The sequence below is a fragment of the Pyricularia grisea genome (assembly GCF_004355905.1).
Source record: "Pyricularia grisea strain NI907 chromosome Unknown Pyricularia_grisea_NI907_Scaffold_4, whole genome shotgun sequence".
NCBI classification, from domain to species: Eukaryota; Fungi; Ascomycota; class Sordariomycetes; order Magnaporthales; family Pyriculariaceae; genus Pyricularia; species Pyricularia grisea.
The window spans coordinates 808,260-835,666 of NW_022156718.1; the positions used below are offsets into that span (position 1 = coordinate 808,260).

The window sequence follows — 27,407 nt, forward strand, 5'->3', positions numbered from 1 at the left end:
CCACTGCACTCGTTGGCATGAAGACTGCAAGACCTACCCCGACCGGATCTGCGGCGGCAGAAACACCGTCGGGTCGCCGCCAGCCAGTCCGACAAACGCGTACGCATGGCTCTAGGAACACAGGCGGTGCCGCCCGAGCGGCTGGTCAGAGAGACAGTGGCGCCAGTACCGGTCTTGGTCGCGAACAGCCTGCCGAAATATTTCCCGGAATTACGCATTTTGCCGACACCATCACGGCCCTGCCTAAGGAGCTTGTCCGGCACTTTACCCTGCTCAAGGAGGTCGATGCTAAAATCCACGCGCCTCAGCAAGCACTTTTTGCTGCCGCCGAGAGAACATTGAATGCACCTCCATATGACAGATTGCAGCCACACGTTGGGTACACTGGCGATTTTGCCTCTGACTCGACTGCACCTAATGGCGCCGCACCGGGTACACCACAAGCAGTCGCGACCCCGTCCGGCCACGGCCTAGCGAACTCGGCTCAATCCGACACGGATAGTTTCGAACGGCGAAAATTATGGCGCGAGACTGGCCTAAAGATACAAGAGATGCTCTTATCATTGGACGAGAAGAATCACGTCATTTCTACCGCGGTCGACGCCTTGAACAAACAGCTCAGCAGGATTGACAGTGTTTGGCCGCATCTCATGGAAGAGTTCAGTGACGAGGCAAAGTGGGGAAGCAGTACACATTGGGCATATCCCGAGAACAAGGCAGACAAGGCTGGTCGTGCTTTGAATAATGCCCAGGCTGAAAGATCCCGCCGCGAGGGTGCTGCCAGCCTTTCGGCCGCAGCCCAACAAATTGCAGAGGAGGCTGCTGCCAGAAGCGATGCTCGGAAACAAGCCGTGGCAGCCAAGAAGGAGAAGAGCAATAGAGTTCAGGCAGCCCATGATTCAGACGCGGAAGATCAGGACCCCAAATCAAGACCGGAGTCGACTAGGAAGCCTGCCACGAGCAGCAAAAGCAGAAAACCGGCGGCGGCGGCGGCGGCGGCAGTGACGGAGTCTCCAACACCAGTTGGCTTGGGCATTGCGAACGCTTCGCCTGCAGTCAATAACTCGGCCTCCAAGCGGCGCAAGGTTGAGAAGCCAAACAACACCAATGGCGGGGCGCCGATGGAGCGTGCAATGAGTAGCGTATACGGAAATACCACGGCAAAGCCGAAGACAACTAGTCCTCGTGAGACGCCTGCGCCGGAAGGACCTACCACCAAGAAGCGCAAGGCGCTGCCAACAGCGGGCAATCAGTCCAAGAAAAGGTTCGGTTATCCACATGCCACCAAGACTTTACCCAGCAGAGTTTTAATACTGACGAGCATGAGCCGCAGCAGAAATGGCGTCGGCAACTCTCCCTCGGTTGCCTCCTCTCCTGTTATCAGTAACTTTCCAGAGCCAGTTGTGAAAGCAGCACGCAACTCGCCAGTTCCTATCCCAACTCCCATCACTCGAGCACCAACCACATCACGCGCAAAAGTTGTACCACAAACCAATAGTGAAAACGGGCGTCAAAGACCCCCTTCGTCGGCCTCGAACAAGCCTAACGGGATTACAACCACGCCCATCGAACCTCCAGTACACACAAATGGGGTCCGAGTCTCAACCGAACCAAAGCCAGTTCGTGAGACCCCAGTGGTGGCACCAATCCCTAAAGTAGAAAGCCAGAAGCCGGATGTTGTCGTTGAGTCGACAACCGCAATTCCACCGCCGATAATACCACCGCAGCAACCAAAGAAGGAACCTGCAATCAAACCCAACGATACTTCGCGTCAGGGATCTAAGGAAACGACGCCCTCGGCACACGGAGCGAATACGACACCAGCTGCCCCCACGGTGACTACAAAGAGTGGGCGCGCGAGTAAACCATCCACGCCTGCTTTGGGTAACTTTCCAGACAACGTGCGTGCTCGGCCGTCACGGACTTCGGGGGCGGCAAACGCGACAACCAAGCGGAGCCACAAGAAAGGTGCAGCAGCTGCGGCCAAGGCAAATGTGGCAGCTCAAGCTTCCACAAAAGTGGGCGGTGACATGACCGCGGGCTCCAAGGAAGACGATGATGATGATGACGAGGTTGAGATCACATATTGCTATTGTGATCAGCCCAGCTACGGTGAAATGATAGCATGCGACAACAGAGATTGCGCGTATGAGTGGTTTCATCTTCCTTGCGTGGGTCTCAAGGCCGCGCCCAAGGGTAGTGGTAAGTGACCGTGTTCTTTGAGCTGGGGGGTTATCTTCTCGAGCAAAAAGTCAGGGTGTGTGCTAACGGTTACTATCTCGATAGTGAAATGGTATTGCAAATACTGCAAGAGGAATATGGGAATTCCGGATGATGAACATGTTGGTGTCTAGGCTTCGATATGGAAGGAGAGCGTACTCATAAGCCTACATCTGATCCAGCTCGTGCTCTATACTATCCTTCTTGTATAATGGTTTCGTCGTCCAGTTTGGGTTGTGTTGGGGGCCAGGGGTCAGTTGGCGTGGCGTTCGCCCGTGTAAGATATAGCACAGCATGACCAGAGCTGTCCAACCTAATCCTGGACGCTGTGTTTTATACAAATGATATAATGGTCATGGATCACTGGCATACAGTCTCGGTCTCATTCCTTGCAATGCCTTGATAAGTCATCAAACTGCCTTCGTGGAAAGAGGCTCGGCAAGATGTTTCATGGAGTGGGTGAGTATCATCCAAGAAACGAAGGAGCATGACATTTTGGTTCGTGCTTTTGGACAGAAAAGTCTTAGTAGCTTTGCAGAAAAAGTCCCATAAATTTCAAAATGCACCAGAAATCATTTTGAGGAGAAAGGCTCACAGACCACTGACTAGAACTAAAACAAGTCCGGATTGACAAACAACTCGGGATTCGGTGTTCGTCCATGTAGCGTCGAATGGAAGAGTGAGAAATCCCACTGCAGGACAGAACAGGGATTCTTACATTTTCCCTCGTTCCTGCATCCAGCTGACAGCAGCACCAAACGGAGCGTACGACACGTTTACCAAGACGGGCAATGTTCAGGCCAAATGCGCCGCGTGTTAATGCATCAATAAAGAAGAGGTAGCTACCACGTAAGTAGTACATCACGGGGAGGCCTGCCTGACATACAGTTGTGGGGAAAGCGGAGTTTTGAAAGTGCGGCCGTGGTTAAGTTTACTGCGTGGTACCGAACTAAGGAGCTCGGATCTGGGGTCGCGAGCGCGTTCTACCGCCTCGCTCACACCCTCTGGGAACCAGTGAAATTCCATATTTTTAGCAAGGGGTCCCTGGATGGGCGTTTGGTGCCTGGAACTCGCAAAGCGATGGGCTTCCTTACTCGGGAGGCATTGTTGCCACGTGCAGTTCGGTCGTGACCTTTTTTTTTTTTTTTTACTCTCGACGTCGCATGAATTATTCTTTACGGGGAGATGCATTTTTGACCTACCTATTTCTGTGCGGCCCCATATTTCTACCTCATGGTTCTCGGAATTGTGGAACAATTTCAGCTGAAGTCATATCCGTATTCCGAGGACAATCCTAGTCCTGAACAAACAGAGCTCCGCGGGAGAAATATCATGGGCATCTTGACGTCTTGGCAGGAAAAGACAGACGAGATTTTGGGGGATATTCAGTCGAGACCCTTTTTGTAAATCCTTTCTCCAAGAATACAATTGATAGTGCATTACCCCTTATATGACTGCATTTCGATATCAAAAAGAATAGCGAACTCCCTGGCTCGCCTAAAGTTTGATAATGCGCATGGCATATTTATAGCGCCTACGCTATATGATGGTTTGATAATTCGGACAAGACAAAAAAAAGAAGCAAAAAAAAAAAAAAAAAAAAAAAAAAAAAAAAAAAAAAAAAAAAAGAGATGTCGCTCTTTGTGAACGGCTGCCCTGGCTGTGGACCGGGCCGCGGACATCTCGGTTGGGGTTGGGGCTCAAAATGATCTTCTCCTGCTGTATTTCCGGGGACACACCGCAGACGGGGAGGACATATCCTTCCAAACCCAAACTCGCTCTTACACCCTCCCTGGAGGTGTCAAATCACCTGTTGATATTCTGACTCGGATTGTGCCGATGACGAGTGGCCATCACTGGCTACAGGTATGTTGAGCCGGGCTTTCACGACAGCGAACGCGCATTAACGATGGCCCAAATAAGGTACTTAGGTTGGGTTTTATTAGGTGGTGAGGTACCATTTTTTGAGTTTCTGATGAGCCTAGATCTTTACCGTGTACGCACGTACGTACGAAGTAAAACGCCAATCGAGACAACTGTAGTATTGTGCGGTCATGTGAAGACTTTGATGAGCGAGATACCCCGTATCGAAACAACTGCTTGCGCTAGGAATTCATGAAGGTTAGGCCATCCTGTACTGTGATCATTTAGACACGATGGATAAATACCAAGAAACAGGTTCAAACAGGGCATGCATGTACTTCGAAAAATTAGACGAAAAAAAAAAAAAATTAAAGGATGCAGTGACAAATGACAAGAAAAAAAAAAGTACTTTAAGCCCATTAGCTTCGTTCAACTTCGATCTGATGTCAATCTTCCAAGTCTCTAGCGAACTATTATACATGGTAACTGCACGTGTGGACCAGGCACCCCAGACATGCAGTAAACTACCTTCCTAGCCGAAAGATGGGGAATGAGGTCAAGAGAGCTGCAAAAGGCGATTTTCATTACGAAATCGCGAACCAATTAGCATCCTGTCAGCCCCCAAATCATTCAAATGGTCAGGTCGCACAGTTTGAATCGAAGCAGATGCCGGCGCTTGCGCAAAGTGACATGGCCTGGCTCTTTGCTAGGTTCAATGCTGCTTACTGCTAGCCTCCTGGGGAAGACATTGTTCGGTTCCGCGCCGTTGCCAGCGGGACATGCTCAGGTGACCAGAAAGAAAACGCAAAACGGCTCCATTTCTTTGTTTCCATTACTCAATCCCGACGCAAGATGGATGCCCACTGCCCATCGCTTTTTATTTGTACGCCCGTATTTAATTTTTTCTTTTTCCTTTTCGCCCCCTTGCTCCATGTACCCCAAAACCTTTGTAACCCAAAATAAAATAAGGAGTACAAAAAAAAATAAAAAATAACATCCGAGACCATTGATCTCCAGTGTAATTCCTGCCTCTGGCCGCTTTCAACTGGTCGTATAGAGAAAGAGGTACCCAAGGCCCCTGCATGCTTATGCCTGACTTTTTCAATGCGTAATAACGCTCTTCAGATCCTGGATACTGGCAAAACATTGATCTGAGGTGGTATCACACAAAGAAACCGGACAGAAGGACTTGACGCCGTTTGCCAATGTTATTTTCTTATTTTTTGTTGTCAACAACTCGAGTTTGCTTCACCGTCTTTCATGGAATGAGAGCCCCCTGTCTCTAATCGATCAACCAACCCCGTAACTATACGGCCACCAGATCACGCCTGGCCCTGCCAAGATACTGTTGCTGTTTGCGCTTGCAATTTTGGTTCTAGAATTAGTACCAAGACAACAAACCCTGCCTACCTGCGCCCCCAGACTGGATCTGACCAGGTCTTACTGACTTTGACATTACGGTGCTTGAACTGCTGTACAGTACAGCAGTTTGGTCGGCCTGTCATCACCAATCCTCCGTTCCATCTCTCCCCGATCTCTCTGTTTTTTTTGGTTTTTTTTTTACCTTTGCGACTGACACTATCTTACTGGAACCAACCTGGTCTACGCCATCCGCCCGTTTATTGTGCCACTGGTTTCATAACGGCAATAATTCACGACTCCATCACATCACCTCTTTCCCCGCATCGCCAGCCATATCTGTTACCTAACAACTTGGGCTTCTGACTAATAAGAAAAGAGCTTTTTTTCACCACCCTCACACTTGTTTTTCCTTTCGTCTGAGCACCACCCTCCTGCGAAACAGTTGAGGTACACAATAGCTGGAACCAGGGACCGGGACCGGGCCCTCGTGCGTTCAGACTGTGGCAATTATCCATCACCCCAATTTTACACGCCCAGGAAGAAAAGAAACGTAACAACAAGTTACTCTGCAGGGCTAGGGTGCTTGATCATTCATCGGACCGAGCCTTGGCCAGTAGACGTACATCGGAAGTCTCCAGTTACCAAGACCCTTGACTCTCGAGGTCCTCCTGACCTTAAAAAAAATACATAATCATGGCTGCCGACGGCTCGAGACGTTCCAGCCCTGAGCGGGCTGGTTCATTTTCTTCCATCAGAGAGAGCAGCTCAGACTTAGCCCAAACATTTACACATACCAAGGTCTCTTCGTACATTGCAGACACAGACGAAGTTGCTGTTGAGGACGAATCTCCCGAACCTGGTAACATGGTCGACGTACAGTACTTCCCGGCGATCTCCCATCGCGAAAGCAACCTCAGCGGTAACTGGTTCCCTGCCGACAGCTTCAAGGGCTGGAAGCAGATCAACGTCAAGGGGAAGCTTGCCAGTAAGAGCTTTGGTGATCTGCAGACTTTGGATGGCGCATGGAATAAGGCTCCCTTAGTCCTGAAGAAGGATGGACCCAAGGCGAGAACCCCAGGCGATGCTCCCATAGAGAAGCTTCCCATCGAAATATTGAGTAGGTGACTTGCCCCAGGTGTGAATCGATTAACCTCTGACAGACCCTGTGCCGAATTGCTGGACCGAGAGATCGATGGCCAAGAAATACTTTGGCGTAGGAGGCTCATCACATTCCAAGAAGCAATGAGGTGGTGGTGAATGCTCAGACGGTGCGACCAACTTCCCCTTGTGTGGACCTCGCCGCTGACCCATCTCATAGACTCCATCATAGGTCTGCTTGTGCTAGACCTTCCCCCAAATGGTGATAGGCGCAATGTAGACTTGATCTCGCTGCTGTTAACCTCCAAGACGATTCATACGGCAACTCTCAACTCACTGTACCACAAGATCACCATCCCTCACTCAAAAATCTTTCACAAATTCTTGACCCACGTCAAGGCACACCCCGCTCTCGGCACTATGGTCCGTCGACTCGACTTCTCTCACTTGAACCCAGATCTCCTCTTCTCCACCGCCAGCGAGCGGTCGCAGGCTCAGTACTTGACCAAGGATACTCTGCTGCAGTGTTTGGAGCTCACGCCGCACCTTCAAGAGTTTCTAGCTCAGGACAAGGTAGATGTTGATATCGATGCCGCAGTCCTCCGCAAGCTATTTTTTGGACTGCAAAGGCTGCAGGCAGTTGACTTTTGCGGCTCAGCCTCGACGTTTTTCACAAATGAATTCACAGAGGTGACCAAGTCTGAGGATTGGCCCGAAAGGCTACCACAGCTGAAGAGGGTCTCTTTGCACAAGTGCGAGAGGCTACCGTCATCTGTATTCGAGGTGCTCTTACCCAAACTGACGACAGTAACCCACCTCGACGTTGCTGGCACCCGCATCACAAACGATGCACTCGATAGCATCCCTCGCACAGCCAGCATCACCCATCTCAATCTAGCCAAATGCAAATTCTTGAAGGCTGACCGCGTCATCAGCTTCTTGAAGGAGCACCCGGCGGTCCAGGAGCTCCAGTTTTTGAGCGTTGGCACCGATGCCAAAACGCACCAACTGTTGGACGAGGATTCCCTCACAGAGCTCATACCCATCTTGCCCAAGACGCTAAAGTCACTGAGTCTGAAGGGTAGCAGGATGAACAAGTCACACCTCAAACTCCTCCTGCCGCTGACCAAGTATCTCGAGGAACTTGCGCTCGGCCGCTCACTCAGGCTCATGGACATCCAACAGTTATTCATGCCCCCGGAGGAAGCTGATTTGGAAGAACAGCTTGCTTGGGTGCCGCATACGATCAAGTATCTAGACCTCTCAGACATGTGGGGCAACGAGGTTGAAAGCTCAGTCCTTTTCAACGACTCACTTCTGCTCAAAAAGGCAACAGAGCCTCTGGCCGTCATTGAGTTTGAGGCCAAGGTGTTCAACCGAGTCAAGAACTCCAAAGGTGCGCTTACCCGCTGGGGTTGGCGGACGAGTGAAATCTCGGCCCGATCATGGCTTGTTCGCATGAGCAGCGACGGCGACGACGGCTCAAGGAGCTGGAAAATGGGCGCCAGGTACTGGGGTATGCGCAAGATCCCAGTAGCAGTCTCCGAGGTTGGCGGCATCTACGGTTCGTTCATGTTTGGACGCAACCTGTAAGGCCTTGTCGTATTCTCGCCCGTGTGCCTTGATTTTGCATCATTTCAGCGTTTGTACCAAAGTGGTCTTCTCTGGCCAGGTTCACGTTGGGCGTGGGTGTTTTTGTGTTCTTTGCTCTTTTTTTTCTCTCATTTCTCTATCCTCTTGCTCTTACTTTCATGGTTTTTGAATTTCCGCCTGTATTGCATCGTTTGGAGTTTGATGGGTATGTCATTGTTAGAAAATCACTAGAAAAAGTTCATGGTGTATGGGCATTATCGGAGCTTTGTTGATGGGAAACTAAAATATTGATGTAACGATGAATTGAGTATACACCCATAAGATTTACAGGACCATCATGAACATGCGAGCAGGTGTTGATTGCAAAAGGTTCTGTTGATCCCAGTGGACATGCTAAATTTGCGACGTTTGTTGGATCAGCATACCGTACATAACAGGCCTCCTTTCGGTGTTGCTTTTACCTTTGAGCTTTTGCTTTTTCCTTTACTTCTTTACTTTTCTGTATGTACGGTGCAAGCAAGATGTCGTCACATACAGCATCCTTTTACTGAATACTATTTTGATATGCATTTTGAAAGCTGTACACCTAACCCATCATTGGATTTTTGTGGCAGAACTCTCTCTTTCGTTCGAAATTATTTGCTAATACCGGTAGTTGGCTATGCTAGAAGGCTGTACCGGGAATAAAGAGGTAAATTGAGTATGGTGGCGTAGCAATTTCACTCAGCCACAATTGCAAGGATTGCAACCATCATTGCAGCCTCAGGCACGAGGTAGCTCCACTGGGTCTGCCAACATTACGTCCACATCAAGGCAGCTTGGATTCCGAGGTCGAGACGTGACCAAGCAACTCCAAAGACACATCTAAATCATCACCGAGCAGTCGAGGAGCTGCAGCGCTATCAAAATGGCGCACACAGGGGATACTCCATTCCGCTCTGCGGAGATGAGTATGGTGCAGCTTTACATTTCCAACGAAATTGGCAGAGAGGTCGTGAATGCACTTGGAGAGGTTGGCTTGGTTCAGTTTCGCGATGTACGTAAAACCTTCTTTTTCCACCTCAAACCCACGCGCCGGCAACACAGATAGATACTAACACTCCGTCAACCCATAGCTCAATGGCGACCTCAGCGCTTTCCAAAGGGCCTTCACTCAGGAAATTCGCAGGCTGGATAATGTCGAACGCCAGCTCCGTAAGGCGCTCCCCGACCCGCTGCATCCCCGGGAATCCGAGAATCCACCGAGTGGCTAACCTTGGCGCCCGCAACGCAATACAGGATACTTCCATGCGCAGATGGAGAAGGCTGGCATCCCGTTGAGGAAGCTTGACCTCGATGTCGAATCACTGGCCCCGCCCAGCACGTCCGAAATCGACGAGCTCGCCGACCGGAGCCAGAGCCTGGAGCAGCGCATCTCGCAGCTCAACGATAGTTATGAGACGTTGAAGAAGCGCGAGGTCGAGCTCACCGAGTGGCGGTGGGTTCTTAGGGAGGCCGGTGGCTTCTTCGACCGCGCCCACGGCAACGTCGAGGAGATCCGGGCGTCGACCGAGGAAGACGATGCCCCGTTGCTCCAGGACGTCGAACAGCACAATCAGGGTGGTGATGTCGAGAGGTCCTTTTCAGGAATGAACATCGGCTTCGTTGCAGGTGTCATTGCTCGCGAGCGGGTTGCAGCCTTTGAGCGTATCCTCTGGCGCACCCTTCGTGGCAACCTGTACATGAACCAGTCTGAGATTCCTGAGCCGCTTGTCGACCCGAGCAACAACGAGCCCATCCAGAAGAACGTTTTTGTCATCTTTGCCCACGGAAAGGAGATCTTGGCCAAGGTCAGGAAGATTTCGGAGTCTATGGGGGCCGAGGTCTACAACGTAGATGAGAACAGTGACCTCCGTCGAGACCAGGTCTTCGAGGTCAATGCTCGCCTCAACGACGTGCAGAACGTGCTCAAGAACACGCAGCAGACACTGGATGCAGAGCTCACTCAGATCTCGCAGTCACTTGCTGCCTGGATGGTACTGATCAACAAGGAGAAGGCTGTTTACAACACACTCAACAACTTCTCGTACGATCGCGCCCGTCGCACGCTCATCGCCGAGGGCTGGTGCCCCAAGAACGACCTGCCCCTGATCCGCACAACCCTGCAGGATGTGACTAACCGGGCTGGCCTCTCGGTGCCTTCTATCATCAACGAGATCAGGACGAACAAGAAGCCGCCGACCTACCTCAAGACCAACAAGTTCACCGAGGCGTTCCAAACCATTGTCAACGCCTACGGTACGGCCACCTACCAGGAAGTCAACCCTGCCCTCCCAGTCATCGTCACCTTCCCCTTCCTTTTCGCCGTCATGTTTGGTGACCTCGGTCATGCCCTCATCATGCTGAGCGCGGCTCTGGCTATGATTTACTGGGAGAAGCCTCTCAAGAAAGTATCCTTTGAACTGTTCGCCATGGTTTACTATGGTCGTTACATTGCTCTTGTCATGGCCGTCTTCTCTGTGTTTACTGGCCTCATCTATAATGATATCTTCTCCAAGTCGATGACATTTTGGGACAGTGCATGGGAATGGCAGGTTCCAGAGGGCTTCAAGGAAGGCGACACTGTCACCGCCAAGCTCAAGGGTGACTACCGTTATCCCTTTGGTCTCGATTGGATGTGGCATGGCACCGAAAACGACCTGCTTTTCAGCAACAGCTACAAGATGAAGATGTCCATCATCCTTGGTTGGGCTCATATGACGTACTCGTTGTGCTTCTCATACATAAATGCTCGCCATTTCAAGAAGCCAATCGACATTTGGGGCAACTTTGTTCCTGGCATGATCTTCTTCCAATCGATTTTTGGATACCTTGTCATGTGCATCATTTACAAGTGGACTGTCGACTGGTCCAAGGCTGATACGGCTCCTCCCGGTCTGCTGAACATGCTCATCTACATGTTCTTACAGCCCGGCACCATTGATGTTCAGTTGTATCCTGGACAGAAGCCGATCCAGATCTTCCTCCTGCTGTTGGCCTTTGCCCAGGTACCGGTCCTACTCTTCCTCAAGCCATTCTACCTCAGGTGGGAGCACAACCGCGCTAGGGGCCAAGGTTACCGTGGAATAGGAGAGCGGTCGCATGTCAGCGCGTTCGATGACGAACACGAGGCTGGCAATGGCCATGCCATGAATGGTGGCCGCGGCAACAGCTTGGATAGCGACTCGGGCGCTGCTATGATCACACAGGATATTCACGACGAGGAGCACGAAGAGTTCGAGTTTGGCGAGGTCATGATTCACCAAGTCATTCACACCATTGGTAAGAATCGTCATTGTTTCCTGTACGGTATTTTCCTACCCTGTTTGCTCATGCTAACCGCTCTGATGTGACAGAGTTTTGCTTGAACTGTGTGTCCCACACAGCCTCGTACCTCCGTCTGTGGGCTTTGTCTCTTGCACACCAGCAGCTCAGTGTCGTGCTGTGGTCCATGACGATTGGCCTGACGTTTGAATTCAAGGGAATTTTCGGCGCAATCGCTATTTTCCTCGGTTTCGCCGTGTTCTTTGTGCTGAGCGTCATCATCCTGATCATCATGGAAGGCGTGTCTGCCATGCTTCACTGTAAGTACCACATTTATTTTCTAGTGCAGTGGTTATCAGCGCGGTGAGGACATAGCTAACATTTTGAACCTACTATCAGCTTTGCGTCTTGCCTGGGTCGAGTCGTTCTCCAAGTTTGCCGAATTCGCCGGTTGGCCGTTCCAACCATTTTCTTTCACTCAGCTTATAGAAGAGTCTGAGGAATTGAAGGAATTCCTGGGCTAAATCAAAATAGCCTCTGTGTATCACTCACTTCGCATTTTTCTTTATACTTTTTTTATGGCTTTATCACTGCATGTAACATAGCAATAGGCAAGGTCCCTTGGGGGAATATCGCTACCATTAAATAACATCCAGGGCAAGTTGGTCCACTGAAAAGGTTCAAATAGTTGCGAATAAGTCTAGCAATCCGGCGCTCTCCTTTGCCATATGCTGAACTGGGGTGTAGTTGATGCCTGGCTGGTAACCAGACGTATATTGATGTGTAGCAGGACGATGAGGGGCTCTGTTGACCCAACATGGTATATTGTGGGATCGCCAGGGTCTGGCCTTGTGCCTCTTTCTTGGCTCACCTTCTGCTGTCTGATGGAATATTGATATTCGAGTACAGAAAACTTTTGCTCGTTAGCTTGTAGCCACCAAACAAAGAAAGAGCTCTTGCACCACAAAACCGAGTCAGCAAGACAAGCTCGTCTTAGACTGCTGGTCACAGAGAATTGAGAAGAACATCAAGGCAAAGTGGTTTTTCTCAAGTATTAATATGTAAGCGATAGCCAAGAGAAAGCAGCACTGCTGCTTCCAAGCTGCCACATGTGTGGTTCTGAAAGCTAAGTATTTCAAACCAATACAATGATATCAACCCACAACCCCGGTCGCTTTTGAGGAATAGAGCCATAATTTTTATCACAAGTGGCCAGGCAGCGGTGCCTTTAGGTTGGAGGGGGAACGGCTTGGTTGTTCGGGATGGAACCAACCTGGCCTCCGGTGATGGCAATGTCGCCGTATATCGTTTCTGAAAAAAGCAGCGTTAATCAATTACCTGATGAGTTGAGTATGACATGTATGAAAAAAAACAAAAAAAAGAAAACCAGTAACTAATAGTCACCGGAAACCCTTACCATTCCTTGCAATGGCGGCCTTGCGGTATGCTTCGACATCCGCGTCGTTCTTGCTGGAGTTTTTGGTAACAGGAGACGATGGTTAGTAACAACTGTCTAGAATATAATCGTCGTAGGGTCACGAGTTCTCCAGGGTGCGTCGAAAACTTACGGGTTGATGATCATGACCATGCCCAAGGCACAGTGAGGGGCTCTCGCGCAGTACATGTATATCTGCGTTTTTGGTTTGTGGACTTTGGCGTAAGCTATGCGGGTCCATAAAGAAGAGAGAAGCCTTTGCCCGCTTGAATATAGAACATACCGGCTCCATCGACTTGACTTGCATGCTAAAGGTTCCCACGGGGGCGTTGTCTATTGAGCCCGGGATGAACTGCAGCATATCTTCATTTAGTCAACCAGACATAAAGAACAAGGATACTCCCACATGCTGCTCTTTGGGTGGGTGTGTGAGTGCAGAGACGGTATTTTAATTGAGAGCAAATGTAGTTGTCAAACTTACACCACTGTTGACGGGGGGTTCTGCACCGTTCACGGGCTCTACCGGGCGGCATGGGTTCTCCGGGCCTATTGCCTGCGTAACTCTGTATGGAAACGAAAGTTTAAGTATATGTATGTCATATAGCCAAAAAGGTCCTCTTTTTTGGAGGTTACCCATCAACTCCCACGCTCCAAAAAAAAAGTTCCATCAGGCCAAGGCCGTGATGCGTATTCAGAGACGTACGTATGGTTATTTGGCCAGAACTGAAACTGTATGGTGTCACCAATGGCAGCCCTGACATTATCAGGGTAGAACCGAAGCGACTTCTCCCTGTTGGTCGAGCCGACGGTGACGGGGACTATCTTGCCCTGGGGGCTGGCCGGGGGAGTCCCTGGTGTGTTTTGACGGGGCAGAAGCTCTGTTGGGTGCTCTTTTGTGTTAGCAAACCGTCCACCTATATCTTTGTAGCAGCCATAGAGCCGGGTTTCTCTCTTTGTGTGGATCTATGCAGGTAGCAGACTGGTGTATGTTGGTAAAAAAAGATGAATCAAACTTTACCTGGGATCTGGAGATCAGAGACTGGTGCGGCGGCGGCAGCAGCCAGCCATGCAACCAGGATAGCTATTGAGCGCATGTTTTTCAAGGTCTTCTTTTTGAGGATTCTGATGTGATGACGGCTTTCAAGAAGAATATGAGTGTGGGTGTATGAAAAAAAAAAAAAAGGAAATTTGTGTTCTCTGACAGAGGAAACATGAACTTATAATTTCTGACGAACGTGATTTTCAAAAGTTTACGGTACAGCCCAAACGGGTACTTTGCTGAAAATGAACAATCTTGCGCTTAATGCGACAAGCCTGAGACCTAGTGGTCGTTTGTTACAGATCAAGCCCGATGTTCCGCTCGATAAGGGGGTAAGGATGGTTGGAACCTTTTGTAGACCGCAGGTACAATCACGTACTTCTTGATCTGGTCAGAACACCGGACGTATTTACTTTCAGGCACGAACTGTTACCGAGCATATCCAGAAGCTTAAAAAAAAGTAAACAAAAGAGAAGAAGAAAAAGGGGACAAACCCGTAATGGAAGATTGATACTTGGGACAGTTGCGCACATGTGTCCGCAGGTATAATAAGATTAGGAACATGGTTACGGGCTAGCAACATACACACGGGGCTTTTGTTTTCCTTCACTTCCGCCGAAACATGTGGTCGACCATGAAAAAAAAGATGGGATGAGAGGGGATGACCTGGTGAAAAGTAGCAGTTGCATTTTGGCTAACAAAAGGTATTGTTTGACCATTGACCGTTCGCAGTAGCAGGTATTTTTCTAGCATGTTTTGAGGCCGCGTAATAGGTTAAATAAAAAGTGCCTGTGGGAATGGGATTTTTGACCGAAATTCGATCTCAAACCGTTCAAGCTCGCCGGTTGTAAATGGTCGATATGAATGACGCTCATCTGATATGGTTTGGTAGCAATCAAAGAGCCCAAGGCACATGTGGGGGACTCATCTTGCGGTGTCGATAGCTACCCCTGAGGACCTGAGGTTTGTATCTGGAGTGTCCCTTGCGGCGTCCGACTTGCCTGATCAGGGGAGGAGATGTGATATCCGAACATGTATCCTTCCAACGTCTGTGCAGTTTGATATGGTCTTTTTGGTCACGTCTACTATGAGCAAGTTGCGTCTGACAAATTTCAATATCAGGTAACTGTGAGAATACAGTTGAGTGAACAGACCGATTAAAAGTTGTAGATTCTAGACTAGAACTTGCTGCCACTAGCCCTCTACTGCGTTGATACCCTCACTATCGAGCTTCAACTCTGCCTCGTTGTACTCTTCATCATCAACTGGGAGCTGCAGATGTACTTTGGAGATCGGGGCGACCCCAAGGCTAACGGAGCCTTCTCCGGTATCCAAGGCGAGGACGTGTCCGCCGCGCTTGCGATCCTCGCTGATAAAATGGATGTGATCGCCGGCTACACTGATACCATGGGAGAAGCCAGGTGAGCGGAATCCAACAATCGTGCCCCTCTCGTTCTTAAATGTGTGCATGGTCTGTCTGCTAGATACGGCCACTAGCGGTTCCCGGGGACACTGCTGGCCCGCGGCGGTGCGGACGGTGAGGTTGAAGACGCCATCGGCCCGGAAGGCCATGAAGATGTTGCGGGTGCCGGGCAGCATCTCCGACAGCTTCTTCGCCAGGGAGTCTTTGCTGGAGAAGCTTACCGACGGGTTGTGAACCGTCGGCTCGAAGCGGGTGACGGTTGCAAAAGGCGAAATCATCGGATTCGTCCCATCGTCGTTGGCGGTCGACTCTGGGTTGGCTGAGATCGGAACAATCGACCCGTCAGACTTCATCTGGAACATGGCACCATCCAACATGATCATTTCGCCTTTGAATCGATGAGAGTGTCAGAATTTGAGAGCAAGAAATCAAGAGAGATCCTGACGCACGCGGGATGAGGAGGACAAAAAAAAAAAAGAACACTTACCGACCATGTGTTTGAAAGTGCCCAAGCCCAGGTCGCCATGCTTGAGCAGATCAACAACTGGCATGCCTGATGAGGCCACGCCGTCCATGAGACAGCTCACGATTGAATATTGAAATATTTCATTTTTTGGTTGAGCCATGGTGTCTTTGAATTAAGGTTTTCTTTTTTTTTTCTGTGGTTGTTTGTTGGTAATGGGGCAGTGGACTTGGGAAAGGCTTCAGTTGGTCTAGACACAATTATCAACGCTCCTAGCTGATCCCAATAACTCGAATATTAGAGAAATAATATTTCAAAGTTGCAAACACACAAACAAACAATAAAATCAAGCCCGGTTTTTTTTCCTTTTGGAAACGATGTCTAAATAGTGGTTGAATCGTGTCTTGGAACTTATAAGTCGTTCCGAGAACAAGCCTTAAACCGGATCTCTCGGGTAACTCCAAAATGCTAACTTTTACAAGTAATACTGCAAACCCCACCTAACTGTACTATAGTTAGTAGACGATGGGTCGCTGGAGCTTCAGTGGAGCCTGTACTTGTACCTACCACGTAGACCTAGACAATATAGCCCTGTCTTGCATGATTGATACGCTTGCTATCTTGATTACAGCACATACTTGATTTCGAAAAAATAAAACGTCATCACTCGCTCACCAATCTCCAATCCATTTTTTTTTCTCTGGCCATCGTCGCCATACGCCGCTTTTCAGTACTCAAATTCCTTTGCGTCACCCAAGGCGTCTTCGCTTACTCGTTCACCATGTACGACTTCCCCACTGTGTCTTCTAGAGGAGTTGTTCGCGGCGTTCCGGATCAACGTGCATCAAGGAACGGGAATCGCCGGGATGGGCTTTTTGATGTTCGCCCCAATTGGATGACAACTGGTCGAAAGCTTGCATGTTGATGGCTTTTTTTGAGCTGCAGTAAATTTGTTTCAGTCACTTCAGTACTTGCACGTTTTCTCTCAAAAGTCACACCACTTACTGATGGTGCAAACCGTCAACGCGTACGTACGTTTTAAGCTTCGAGGCTTTCCAAAGCTCCAGTTTATCTAGATCAAGGTCTAGAATAGTGCTCCTCCTCCACCTTGCATTCTTATATTTGATGCTTTGGGCGGCACTTGATTTAATTTCATGAAATCCTTACACAATTCAATCGCATACGCAATCATTATCTTTCCATATTTACACCATAATAGGCCTGCATACTTGTAATTGAAAATGGCATCCTCAGACAAGGATGGGGACACTGTCCAGATCGTCATCAATTCACTCAAGGCAGCCGGTGTCAAGGTTGTCTTTGGCATTCCAGGAGCAAAGATCGACTCATTATTCAACGCACTCTATGACGAGGAATCGATCCGACTAGTCGTATGCCGGCATGAGCAAAATGCTGCCTTCATGGCGGCCGTGGTTGGAAAGCTTACCAACGTACCGGGCGTCTGCATTGTCACGTCTGGCCCAGGGACGAGCAATCTTCCAACAGGCCTCATAACCGCCACCGATGAAGGTATGAAGGCATTCCGAATAAAATTATGATCTTGGTTACATACTGACACATACAACGATAGGATCTCCAATGGTGGCCATCGTTGGCTCGGTGAAGCGAGCTCAGTCCAACAAACGGACTCACCAGAGCCTTCAGAACGTCGAGCTCCTGAAGCCTGTGACCAAAAAGACCCTCCCCGTTGTGGTCGAGGATCAAGTGGCTGAGATCATGCTCGAAGCCTTCCGAGCTGCCGTCTCCTATCCTCAGGGTGCCACTGCCGTGAGCCTTCCCATCGATATCATGACCCCTGGGAAATCAAAGTCTGCCATCAAAGCCTTCCCGCCAGCGGCTTTCACTCCCCCCGAGTACGGACTTTCATCCGAAGCGTCTCTTTCCCAGGCGGTGAAGATGATTGAGAATGCCAAATTCCCTGTCCTATTCTTGGGTATGAGGGCAGCAAGCACTGCTGTGGTAGACCAGGTGCATGCTCTGCTTCGAAAGCATCCCCTGCCCGTCGTGGAAACATTCCAGGTAAGTATCTATCCAAAGTTTCATGCCGGCTTGCCACCAGGTCGGTGCTTATGCAACGCCAACTAAAATGATGATCCTACAGGCTGCTGGTGCCATCTCCCGAGACCTAGCACATCTCTTCTTTGGCCGCATAGGTCTATGGAGGAATCAACCAGGCGATGAACTTCTCAGCCATGCAGACCTTGTCATTACGATAGGCTACGACGAAATAGAGTATGATGCCGAGTCGTGGAACCCCGGAGAGCGAGAGGTCGACATCATCCACATGGATTTCCACAGAGCTACCTTTGGAGCGCACTATGAGCCGAGCCTGGAGCTGATCGGGTCACTGTCTGATAATTTGGCCAACCTCAACACTCGTCTGCAGAACGTGGCCCGCCCTCATGAGACAGTAGTTGCCAAGAAGCTTTTCAGCGGGCTGCATGCCTGGGAATCCGGACCCAAGGCCTGCCCATCGCCTTGCCCGGATACTGGAAAGGTGCACCCCTTGCACTTTATCAAGGTTCTCCAGAAACAACTCGAGACTTTTGATCAGACACCTACCATATCCTGTGATGTTGGCTCCGTCTACATTTACTTCTGTCGCTTTTTCTACTCATACGTTCCCAAGACGTTTCTGGTGTCTAACGCCCAGCAGACTCTGGTGAGATGTTTTCCCTCATTATTGTTTTGGTAACTCGTTTCCTTAATGCTAACTGCCTTTTTGCCATGTGATCAGGGAGTGGCTCTACCTTGGGCCATCGGGGCATCGCTTGCCCAGGAACCTCCGTGCTCGTCCAAGGTCGTGTCGATCAGTGGAGATGGAGGCTTTCAGTTTTCAATGGCGGAGTAAGTTGTCGCACACTTCAAAAGATACTTCATAAAGGCAGTCCAAAAGTAATCTTGACTGATATGCTTTTCTCCAGATGCGCCACAGCTGTTGCAGTCAAGGCAAACATCTGCCACATAATTTGGAACGATCAAAGTTATGACATGGTTGGTTTCCAGGAGCAGATCAAATATGGCCGCACTTCGGGAACTGGGCTCGGCAACGTTGATTTCGTGAAGTTGTAAGTCGTGACAACCACCAGAACCCAACGGCCATATTCTCTACTGACCACCGTCTTTTTTTTTCCCCCACAGGGCTGAGGCGTATGGCGCCAAGGGGTTCCGTATCGACAACCCCAGCCAGTTAGAGGCTACACTGGAAGAGGCACTTGCCTGGAACGGGCTCTGCATTGTTGACGTCAACATTGACTATAGTGATAATCAGGAGTTGATGAAGCAGGTTGTCTCTGATAAAGTCAACTAAACCATAAAACCACAGGAAGGAGTTGATTTGGGGGCAACCCGTCTTTTCTCTCGGGCTGACTATTAGCTATCGTTGTGCTTGAGGGTTTACACACTACAGTCTGGCTATGTTTGGTTATGTACCAGGAACTCCAAACATATCGGATATATAAGAATGAAAGCGTCTGAACAAGCAGAAAGAGGCACAGTAGCTAACCACCGAGACTTGTCAAATTTGTATCTTTAATTGTGTTTTTTTTTGTCAGTTAGGATAGCAGGCGATAATAATACATGAAAAACAAAGCGTCTCCAACATAGAGATGTCCATTTTGACAAGTCGATGGCTCTCTTCCCTCTTGGGTACTCAGACCCAGCACCTACAGAAAAGACCTATCAAGAATCTACTAGCCCCTGATTTTCAATAGCGTCCTTCTCTTGTAGCTGGAAAGCCTCGGCACGCATATACGACATCTTAAAATAGCATTCAACTACCGAAGAGGAGAAGACACGAGGAACAAAATGCCCGATGACGAATATGCGGCTGAGGGGCCATTATCTTTTGCCTGAATAAAAAGTCCATCTTGTACCACCAATTCCCCAACAGAAAAACCCCCCCCAAAAGCCTTAATGCGAACATTCTTTTGCCAAGGAAGAAGAGAACAAGTAAGAGAAAGATAGCCGACCCTTTGCGCCACAAAACAAAGGAACCTGCATATACGGGCAACGAGTTTCCGAGGCTATCTGTGGCTGGAGCCCTCGGAAGGGGCTGAGAACGATCAAATGAAAAGACAACCAGTCGCATCAAAGAACAGAACAACTCTGCAGCTTGTTTATGCATGCCGAACACGCAAGGCCTGATACTATTGGTATCCGAGCCGAGTGAGCCTGTTTTCTTTCTTTTTTTTTTTTTCTTGTCGAGTCCTAATGCAGGTCGGAGGGCTTGGGTTCTCTGCAGGATTCCGAGCCGCAGGTTCGATCGGGTTTTGTTTTTGTACTGGTTTGTTCCGAGCATGGTTCGAGATGACAAACATGCAAAAGAACAAGAAAATAAAACAAAAAAAAATCTAGCCGAGAGGGAAATTATTGCAGTGGCCACTGTAATCACTTTGACCTTTCGAGAAACTGGTGCTGTGTATCACAATCAACCCCCGCCCTTTGTCTTTCAGTGTTTTGCACTTGTATACCTTGGCTTATACTGGCCCCACGACTGGGGATTAGCATGTTCACCATGCTGATCGGTCATCAAAAATATTCATAGACGATTCAATTATGCTTTTTTTACACCACCAAGACACATTTCAGTTGTGCAATATGCAAATTGGCGTGGGAGGGGAGAAACCGACCCCCGGTCTTCAGGCAAACATCAGTGACGTGGTAGAACTACTTAGGAGCAAACAAGAGTGCCCGGGTTTTGATCGAGACTTTGAACAGCCGGATAAGCAGTAGCTCTATCTGGCTTAAGCAGGGAAGGCTGGAAGAGACATAACGGCTGAGAAACCGGTCCTCTTTTATTTTACTCTTGTTTTCCCCTCATTCTTCTTTTTTTTTTCTTGAGATACAACATGTAGCATTGGCTTGTGGGACAAACCGCCCACTCGGCTACAATGTTCCCAGATCCGTTTGTATCGATATGCGATATGCATGGCAACCTAGCCAGTGGCCACATCAGCCTGCAATGCTGAGCTGAAAGACCTCGATGAAGAGAAGCCGAGTTAAAAGAGAGGGGGGCCAGTAGGGTGAGCGAGACAGGGAAATTCTGGGTCGCCATCGCGGTCTGTTGTCCTTTGCAAGTAAGTCCCTCCGAAACAACCGGTACGACAACAACATCATCAATCGAGACTTGTGGTAGGCAAAGGGCATGGTCTGACAGCAAAGGTTGATCCAGCCGATGGAGCGTTGCAACGGCGGACCTTACCTGCCTCGTTTGTCGTTCAGAGGTTACGCTGGGGGCTTTTTTTCTTCTTCTTTTGTTTCGTCACTGCAAACAGACATGAGCATATAGTGTTGGCTTGGATCGGACACCAAATATATGTACCTACATATACAAGTACCTAGGTACCTTGGATACCGATGTACTGTGTTATGGGGTGGCTAGCAAGCGGGACTTTTTTAAAGATTGAACCTCCCGTCAGCCTCTAGTGTTGTACATAAGATACGGGACCGGGGAGCTAGTTGGTATAATCTAATCAGCAAAAGTCATGGACGAATGGAGCGTTACAAGAAGAAGTAGCCTTGCACTAGGCCTGTCGACCTAGCATTTGTACACCATAGAAAGATTACGACGAGTGCTGGAAATATTCAAATTCCTCACCCGAGGGAGTCTTTTCATTTCGGTCAAAACTCTCGCGTCCGACGGTACAATCCGATACCTATTAATCATGATCATGAAAAAAAGACCCTGTGTTTGCGTTGCTTCCGCTCTCCCTGTTTGTTCTGGTAGGAAAGTAGGTAGCAAACATTAAGCTTACCGGGGAAATCTCTCTCTCCCTCCTCGCTTTGTACCCCACAGACTGCCGAGACTTGCAGCTGGGTTTAATGGTTCAGGTCATAGTCATCCTTACCCCAAAGATGTTCGGCATCAGCCTTGGAACTGGTCGAGAATGACGGCATCTGACGCAACAGCCTGACAACAACTATAAAAAAGAAGTGCAGAAAAAAAGAAGCGAAGAACGACAAAACGAACCACGCCCAAATTTGATCGGCGATGACTCAAAGAAGGGTCGAGAGATTTCTCTAGACCCCCTCCCTCTCTCGCTCTCGTCGATCCTAGATCAAAGGTTGCAGCCGTGTAGGTTGTGCAACGGCAACCTGCATTCCACCATTTGTGATGCTCATTGGCCGGCACCGGGTCTCGGAGGCTCCGCTTTCTTCATCGGACATGCTTCCCATACGAGACCCTCCTTGTGTTCTCGTCAGGCGAACGGAAGAGCACAGTAGTGCTGTGACACGCCGAGTAGGGTACCAGTGTTGTTCGGGGCAGAAAAATCGGGGAGCAAGGAACTAGACAGTAGGTACTGAGTGATTTCCAAATACATTCGCAGAGTTGGACATGATCACGATTCGTGATCCAAGAGAGAGAGAGACTTGAGCTCTTGAAAAAAAAAAGTGAAAGGGTACCCGATCCTCCCATGTGTACCTCACCCGTGGCTCATCGAATAAGGAGGCGTTGATCGCGGGTGTCTGTACGCCATGGAGAAAGACGGGCGCCGCTTGAACATTCGGGCATCTTTTATTTTTCTTCAATGAGCTGATGTCCCCCGGATGCTTTCTATGGCGCTAGGGCTTCGCCCAACACTCCAAAGCAGGGGGATTTGCAAAAAGCTGTGTAGCCCAGCAAATGATAGGACAGGACATACGAAACCACTCGAGAAGCACCAGACACTTTGTTCTTGGGGCAAAATAAGAAATGAACTACTAGGGGTGAAAAGCACAATGAGTGGATGTGTAAGGTGGTTTGAGGGTTCCCAAAGTGGTGCAATATCGTACAACATAGATGAAGTGCAAGGAAAGGAAATTTCTACTTAGTGCTCACCTTCCCCCCTTTCTTTTGTGCGAGAATGGAAAGATGCGCGTGAAGGAAATAGTTGAGACAGGTACAAAAAGAATTGGTGGGGGAAAATGCTTCCATCAAACACTCAAAGTTGCCGTTGCTTGTGATAACTGACTTGTCGAAAACAAAAACCCAGAGCAACGAGAAAACATCAAGACGACATTACGGGCACTCTTCCCGACGGCGGTCCGGATGTTTCGCCTGTAATCACGAACGTCTCTTTTTGGTTCTAAGCTCTGTTTGTTATTGTTAGCCGGGATAGAATTTGGCTGCAGATCAGAGGAGGCCGCTCGGTATCACCACCAGTCTTCACAAACACAAGATAACCTGGGGTCGTTGCACCTGCCCTTTGGAGGAATTTCCTACAATACTTTTGAGCTCGATATACTCTGCACCTACCAGTCTACTCGTAAAGCCGCATCATCTCGGCGGTTCGACTTGCGCGCAATCGAGTAGCCACCAACACAGACAAACAAGAACCCTGAGCCAAGTACTATCACTTTGGGAAAAAGAAAATGCTTGACTGCGGCGGGAGCCGGCCAAGCGACAAGGCACGCATGGCTAAGCTGGTGGATCAGGGGCTTTCGAATCCGCCTGAATGTCTGACCCAATGCGCAAAGGCCGCCATCACGAGGATGTTGCCCAAAGGGTTGCCTTATTGCGGCGACACAACAGTCGATATTTGTACCTTTCTGGAATTCTTTGCCTCCCCGGAGGATCTTTGGGCACTCTACTGGTGCGATTCGACATTCTGCGGGGTTGCTAACCGGCAGCCGAGGCAACTGGGTCAGGACCGTAAGTGTTTTTTTTTCGTTCACCATGCAAGCCTACGGTGTGCAGACTGCGATGAATGAGATGTGCTAATATGCGCCATCGGAAATGCGACAGCCACCGTGAACAGAGTAATCAACCAATGTCAGAAGTGAGCTTACCCTCCCCTTGAAAAATCAGATGAGATCACTGTATGATAAGTCTGGTCGAACCTGGGCTGGGCACTGATTATTATGTTGATCACAGTCTAGGTCGCCGTGGACTTGTAGACCCAGGTCCGCCCCCTGAGGGATATACATGCTCCTTTTATATCGATGAACCGTTTGAAAACGGTGGGCATTGCGACGATGCTATCATGACGGCGTTGGCAGATCCGTTATCAAACCAGACTCCTGTTCAGCCCACGGCCGTAAGTGATCCCATGGTAGCTCGCCTTTCTTCATCCACGGCCGAGTCGACATACAATTTAGTACCAACGACACCAGTGCCATCACCATCACCATCCAGCAAAAATGTTTGGCTGCCGATGGGTGTGCAGCCATCACTGTCATCGACTGTGACAATCCCGGCTACAACGCCACCACCAACCTCCAGCCTCAAGCCTAACGCCACTTCGGACAGTAACCAAGGGGTTGGTGGCTCCCCAGCAGCGGCAGCACAAAATGACCGATTCGAAAAAGCCACCGCGGTCACCCCAGGCCAACTTTCAATAGGCGGTGTGGCTGCCATTGCAGTATGTGTGCCCGTCACCTTGGTGATACTGGGCTTCCTGGCGTGCTATCTGTGGAGGAGAAAAAAGAGCAGAAAGACAGATTCCTTCCAAGGCAGCCTGCTCCAGGCGCATCTCCGGCATAACGAGCACCACGCAGCACGGAGAACGTCGGCCGCGACAACCAAGTACCTCATATCAGATGTCAACGGCAGCGGCAGTAGGGGTACCAGGGGAAGGTCCACCAGACCTCCGGCGGACATTGTACCGCTGTCACCGCCTCCACGGCTGCGCGACCGCAAGTACCTGCAGTCCATCTTCAAACGCGCCGAGTCGCCGCCGCTCACGCCTCTGGGCCCGGCGGAGGGCGACGACCTCAGCAGAACCCACACGCCGGCCTCGCGCAAGCAAGTGTTTTGGGATGACGGTGGTGGCGTTCCTGGGAGTCCATTCGTATTTCCCACCTCGCCCATTTGCTCGCCGACGACAGTGAACAAGTTGGAGCCGCGGAGGGAACACACGCCCAGTCTGCACCCCACGTCTCCGGTCAGCAATCCATTCGCCGACCACGAGCCGCAGCTGCCGCCTCGGGCATTGGGAAATGCCGAACACAGGCGGGCAAGTGGTGGCTCGGTCGGCTCCGGGGCCGCATCGGCTAGAACGCAGGCGGCCTCGTCACTTCGCAATGAGTATGTTCCTTTGTCGGGAATGGGTGGTACCAGACGTGCCATGACCATTGCACGGATGCCGCAAGCCAACACTCCGCCACCCAGTCCTACGCGGCCGCCACGACCACATGAAGAGAAGCTCGAGATTCCAAACTTACTAGCCGGACCGTTGGCGGCTTCGCCACAGGTCGCAGACAGGGGGTTCAAACCGGTCTCGTACTACTCGACTGCCACAGAGCAAGACGCACTAGGAATACGTGGGTATGCAGCCAGCAGATCATCGGAGCGCATCCCGACCCCTCTTCCTCGGTACCCTTCGGGGCCGGGCTACAGGTCAGCAGATGTAAGCCCACTGAGCTCAAAGTCGGATACGTTTCCAACGCGGCATAGGGCGCCCTGCCAACCCATGGGACTAGCCAAGGCGTCGGAGCAGCTTCGCGGTGAAGCCAGGGCGCTATGGGAGCACACCGAGAGGTACGCGAGAGAGGCGCGAGATGCGCCAAAGGTTGACGAGAGGACCATCGCCGCGGAGGCAGCAGCTCTCCAGAGCAGTCGGCCTGTGTTTGACCTTTCAGAGCGTAACAGCTGGTCAAGTCTCAATGATTTAGACAGGATGAAGTTTTGTGGTGAAGAGCCACGACTTGTTTTCGAGGGGAGGAAGGGATAAAAAGCCAAGCTAAGGCAGGGGGAGGGGTCAGAGAAAGAGGGGAAGCAGGATGTCGTCTTGGGCTGGCCCTTTTTTTTTTTTTTTTTTTTTTTTCTCTTTGGATTTGGAATTGGAATTTGTGGAAAACCATAAAGGTTATGGCGTTGATTCGGGACAATTGGATTGGGATAATGATACATGCACTGAGGGGGCTGGATTTCCTAGGGTAGAGATAGTAACTCTTGTGTGTTTGATTTTAAGAGTAACAAAAGATGAGAAATGGTGATCTGCGATTAACTCTTAGTATGCTGTTGTTAAGATACACAAGACTCCACTGCGTTATTCGTGAAGTGGGAGTTTTGGTGATCGTGTGGTCTTGTGGTCGTTCGTTTCGTCATCAGTCATCTGAAGATGCGAAGCTTGTGGATGGGGAATCCTTGATGGTGTAGGAGGGGCCGAGTTGGTTACCTACGTAGGTAGTCAAGGATGTCCTCATCACCACTAAGCACTAAGGTAGGTACAAGTTCAAGCTACTATGCTAGGTTGTTAGCGCCACATGAAAGCAAGAAGACTAAGACTGACTGACTACTGGGCTGCCTTCCTTCCTTCCCTATAACCGGTATATGGCGTGGCAGCCCCACTTTCTGACAGCTCGAGATCCTTGAACCCTGTACGCGATCCCATCTGCTTGCTACCTTCAATTTGGATGAACTGAATTGAACTGAGGCTGGCCACAAGACAATAACCGAAGACATCCGCAGCTACCCTTTTTTTTTTTTTTTTCAAGTCTTTGTTTTGATTTTACGCGAACCATACACCAAGCACGAGAACATCATTATCAGAGGGTCTAAAATCAATCCGTTTTAGTCTGACTTTGTTTGGACAAACCGAGTATACGGTAATGCAATAGATCCGCATCCGGATGAAACCACTATAGACAAAAACAAAAAAACGACAAAACGAACACATACGATGCGGTCATCACCTCTCCTACTGCTCGCGAGCTTTCTCAGCGTCGCCATTGCGCACGGCGACCACGGCGGCCACGGGAAAAAGCCCGAGGTGCCAGCGGACGCCTCGTGGATGGACAAGCACATGGCCGAGGAGCACCACGCAGACCACTGGGACGCCGCCTCCTTCTTCACCCTGCACGACTTCAACAGCGACGGCCACCTGGACGATTCGGAGCTGCTGCGGACCTACGGCGTCTTTGACGAATCCAACAAGCACGTCACCAAAGAGCGCAAGGAGGAGATCACCAAGCAATTGATGGCTTTGTTGGATACGGACCACGACGGAGTTGTCGACCACGACGAGTTCTTGGAATTTATCCACCTGGGCAAGACGCTGCCTGATTTGGGCTTGGGGCCGGGGCACCATGGTGATGACGAGTACGAGTATGAGATACATCACTGGGAGAAGTACCATGACGAGAACACAAAGTTGGAGGATCTCACGGTAAGTTTCAATATGGCGATGCATTGGTTGGTCAAAACGTCGCGAAGCACTTGATGACTAACTTGTTTACTTGTTATTCCGTTGTAGCATCCCGAAGATATAAAGCACTTTGAACATCACGAGAAGATGGAATTGGAGCAGGAGAAGATTGACAAGATGATGGCAACAAGCCAAATCGTGCTTGAAAACATTCCGAGCAAGTTCAGGAGGCAAGGGCAATAATATCAAGACGGGATGAATATAATAACTTAATAATCACGACCAATTTTCCTATATTCGTTGATTCGCTACTGTAAGCCAAAACTTTGTTCCTGTCGAGAGCTACGAGTTGATTGATTTCCTGCCATGCATGGGATATATCTGGTCCCTTGACAGACAAGTCCCAGGTTCTCTCTCGCAGTTTCTTTAAAAGACGTATGCGAAATATTCCTCTTTTTTTTTTTTTTTTTTTTTTTTCAAACCACGAGCCAGCTGGCGACTAACCCGCACTTTGGAGCAAGAGGTGCTAGTGCGGTTGA

At 49.8% G+C, this 27,407-nt stretch overlaps 8 protein-coding genes across 8 annotated transcripts; 6 read left to right on the forward strand and 2 right to left on the reverse strand.

The window, feature by feature from the left end:
- Positions 1 to 17: 17 nt before the first annotated feature.
- Positions 18 to 2,768, forward strand: PgNI_06980 (uncharacterized protein; the record flags this gene model as incomplete). Its single annotated transcript, XM_031126998.1, has 2 exons — positions 18 to 2,202; positions 2,287 to 2,768. 2 exons carry the CDS (start codon positions 18 to 20, stop codon positions 2,352 to 2,354), a joined length of 2,253 nt encoding a protein of 750 aa, XP_030980572.1. The 3' UTR covers positions 2,355 to 2,768.
- Positions 2,769 to 5,013: 2,245 nt separating this feature from the next.
- PgNI_06981 (uncharacterized protein) lies at positions 5,014 to 8,750 on the forward strand. Its single transcript, XM_031126999.1, has 2 exons — positions 5,014 to 6,562; positions 6,764 to 8,750. The coding sequence occupies exons 1-2, from the start codon at positions 6,139 to 6,141 to the stop codon at positions 8,134 to 8,136; spliced, it is 1,797 nt and encodes a 598-aa protein (XP_030980573.1). The 5' UTR covers positions 5,014 to 6,138; the 3' UTR covers positions 8,137 to 8,750.
- Positions 8,751 to 8,982: 232 nt separating this feature from the next.
- On the forward strand, positions 8,983 to 12,122 carry PgNI_06982 (uncharacterized protein). Its single transcript, XM_031127000.1, has 5 exons — positions 8,983 to 9,172; positions 9,252 to 9,330; positions 9,415 to 11,436; positions 11,511 to 11,738; positions 11,818 to 12,122. The coding sequence occupies exons 1-5, from the start codon at positions 9,044 to 9,046 to the stop codon at positions 11,940 to 11,942; spliced, it is 2,583 nt and encodes an 860-aa protein (XP_030980574.1). The 5' UTR covers positions 8,983 to 9,043; the 3' UTR covers positions 11,943 to 12,122.
- Positions 12,123 to 12,646: 524 nt separating this feature from the next.
- PgNI_06983 (uncharacterized protein) lies at positions 12,647 to 13,947 on the reverse strand (the record flags this gene model as incomplete). Its single annotated transcript, XM_031127001.1, has 7 exons — positions 12,647 to 12,729; positions 12,836 to 12,888; positions 12,987 to 13,048; positions 13,137 to 13,205; positions 13,335 to 13,416; positions 13,557 to 13,731; positions 13,872 to 13,947. The coding sequence occupies 7 exons, from the start codon at positions 13,945 to 13,947 to the stop codon at positions 12,647 to 12,649; spliced, it is 600 nt and encodes a 199-aa protein (XP_030980575.1).
- A 1,042-nt stretch (positions 13,948 to 14,989) lies between these two features.
- Positions 14,990 to 16,206, reverse strand: PgNI_06984 (uncharacterized protein). The gene is made up of 2 exons (XM_031127002.1): positions 15,803 to 16,206; positions 14,990 to 15,703 (listed from the first exon to the last, which is right to left on the reverse strand). Exons 1-2 carry the CDS (start codon positions 15,939 to 15,941, stop codon positions 15,087 to 15,089), a joined length of 756 nt encoding a protein of 251 aa, XP_030980576.1. The 5' UTR covers positions 15,942 to 16,206; the 3' UTR covers positions 14,990 to 15,086.
- A 261-nt stretch (positions 16,207 to 16,467) lies between these two features.
- Positions 16,468 to 19,408, forward strand: PgNI_06985 (uncharacterized protein). The gene is made up of 6 exons (XM_031127003.1): positions 16,468 to 17,308; positions 17,370 to 17,818; positions 17,901 to 18,461; positions 18,537 to 18,646; positions 18,724 to 18,867; positions 18,941 to 19,408. Exons 1-6 carry the CDS (start codon positions 17,020 to 17,022, stop codon positions 19,107 to 19,109), a joined length of 1,722 nt encoding a protein of 573 aa, XP_030980577.1. The 5' UTR covers positions 16,468 to 17,019; the 3' UTR covers positions 19,110 to 19,408.
- Positions 19,409 to 23,152: 3,744 nt separating this feature from the next.
- PgNI_06986 (uncharacterized protein) lies at positions 23,153 to 25,452 on the forward strand (the record flags this gene model as incomplete). Its single annotated transcript, XM_031127004.1, has 3 exons — positions 23,153 to 23,432; positions 23,526 to 23,559; positions 23,655 to 25,452. The coding sequence occupies 3 exons, from the start codon at positions 23,153 to 23,155 to the stop codon at positions 25,450 to 25,452; spliced, it is 2,112 nt and encodes a 703-aa protein (XP_030980578.1).
- A 652-nt stretch (positions 25,453 to 26,104) lies between these two features.
- Positions 26,105 to 27,164, forward strand: PgNI_06987 (uncharacterized protein). Its single transcript, XM_031127005.1, has 2 exons — positions 26,105 to 26,889; positions 26,977 to 27,164. Exons 1-2 carry the CDS (start codon positions 26,404 to 26,406, stop codon positions 27,109 to 27,111), a joined length of 621 nt encoding a protein of 206 aa, XP_030980579.1. The 5' UTR covers positions 26,105 to 26,403; the 3' UTR covers positions 27,112 to 27,164.
- Positions 27,165 to 27,407: the final 243 nt, after the last annotated feature.

What these genes read in the sequence shown, in the direction of transcription:
- PgNI_06984 (XM_031127002.1), bottom strand. Translation starts at nt 15,941, where the DNA reads ATGGCTCAACCAAAAAATGAAATATTTCAATATTCAATCGTGAGCTGT. An exon ending in CACTTTCAAACACATGGTCG is followed by an intron (nt 15,704 to 15,802) that starts GTAAGTGTTCTT and finishes ATCGATTCAAAG; the next exon opens with GCGAAATGATCATGTTGGAT.
- PgNI_06987 (XM_031127005.1), top strand. Translation starts at nt 26,404, where the DNA reads ATGCGGTCATCACCTCTCCTACTGCTCGCGAGCTTTCTCAGCGTCGCC. An exon ending in CAAAGTTGGAGGATCTCACG is followed by an intron (nt 26,890 to 26,976) that starts GTAAGTTTCAAT and finishes ATTCCGTTGTAG; the next exon opens with CATCCCGAAGATATAAAGCA.
- PgNI_06985 (XM_031127003.1), top strand. Translation starts at nt 17,020, where the DNA reads ATGGCATCCTCAGACAAGGATGGGGACACTGTCCAGATCGTCATCAAT. An exon ending in CATAACCGCCACCGATGAAG is followed by an intron (nt 17,309 to 17,369) that starts GTATGAAGGCAT and finishes ATACAACGATAG; the next exon opens with GATCTCCAATGGTGGCCATC. An exon ending in AACGTTGATTTCGTGAAGTT is followed by an intron (nt 18,868 to 18,940) that starts GTAAGTCGTGAC and finishes TTTCCCCCACAG; the next exon opens with GGCTGAGGCGTATGGCGCCA.
- PgNI_06982 (XM_031127000.1), top strand. Translation starts at nt 9,044, where the DNA reads ATGGCGCACACAGGGGATACTCCATTCCGCTCTGCGGAGATGAGTATG. An exon ending in GCTTGGTTCAGTTTCGCGAT is followed by an intron (nt 9,173 to 9,251) that starts GTACGTAAAACC and finishes GTCAACCCATAG; the next exon opens with CTCAATGGCGACCTCAGCGC. An exon ending in TAATGTCGAACGCCAGCTCC is followed by an intron (nt 9,331 to 9,414) that starts GTAAGGCGCTCC and finishes AACGCAATACAG; the next exon opens with GATACTTCCATGCGCAGATG.
- PgNI_06981 (XM_031126999.1), top strand. Translation starts at nt 6,139, where the DNA reads ATGGCTGCCGACGGCTCGAGACGTTCCAGCCCTGAGCGGGCTGGTTCA. An exon ending in GCTTCCCATCGAAATATTGA is followed by an intron (nt 6,563 to 6,763) that starts GTAGGTGACTTG and finishes CCCATCTCATAG; the next exon opens with ACTCCATCATAGGTCTGCTT.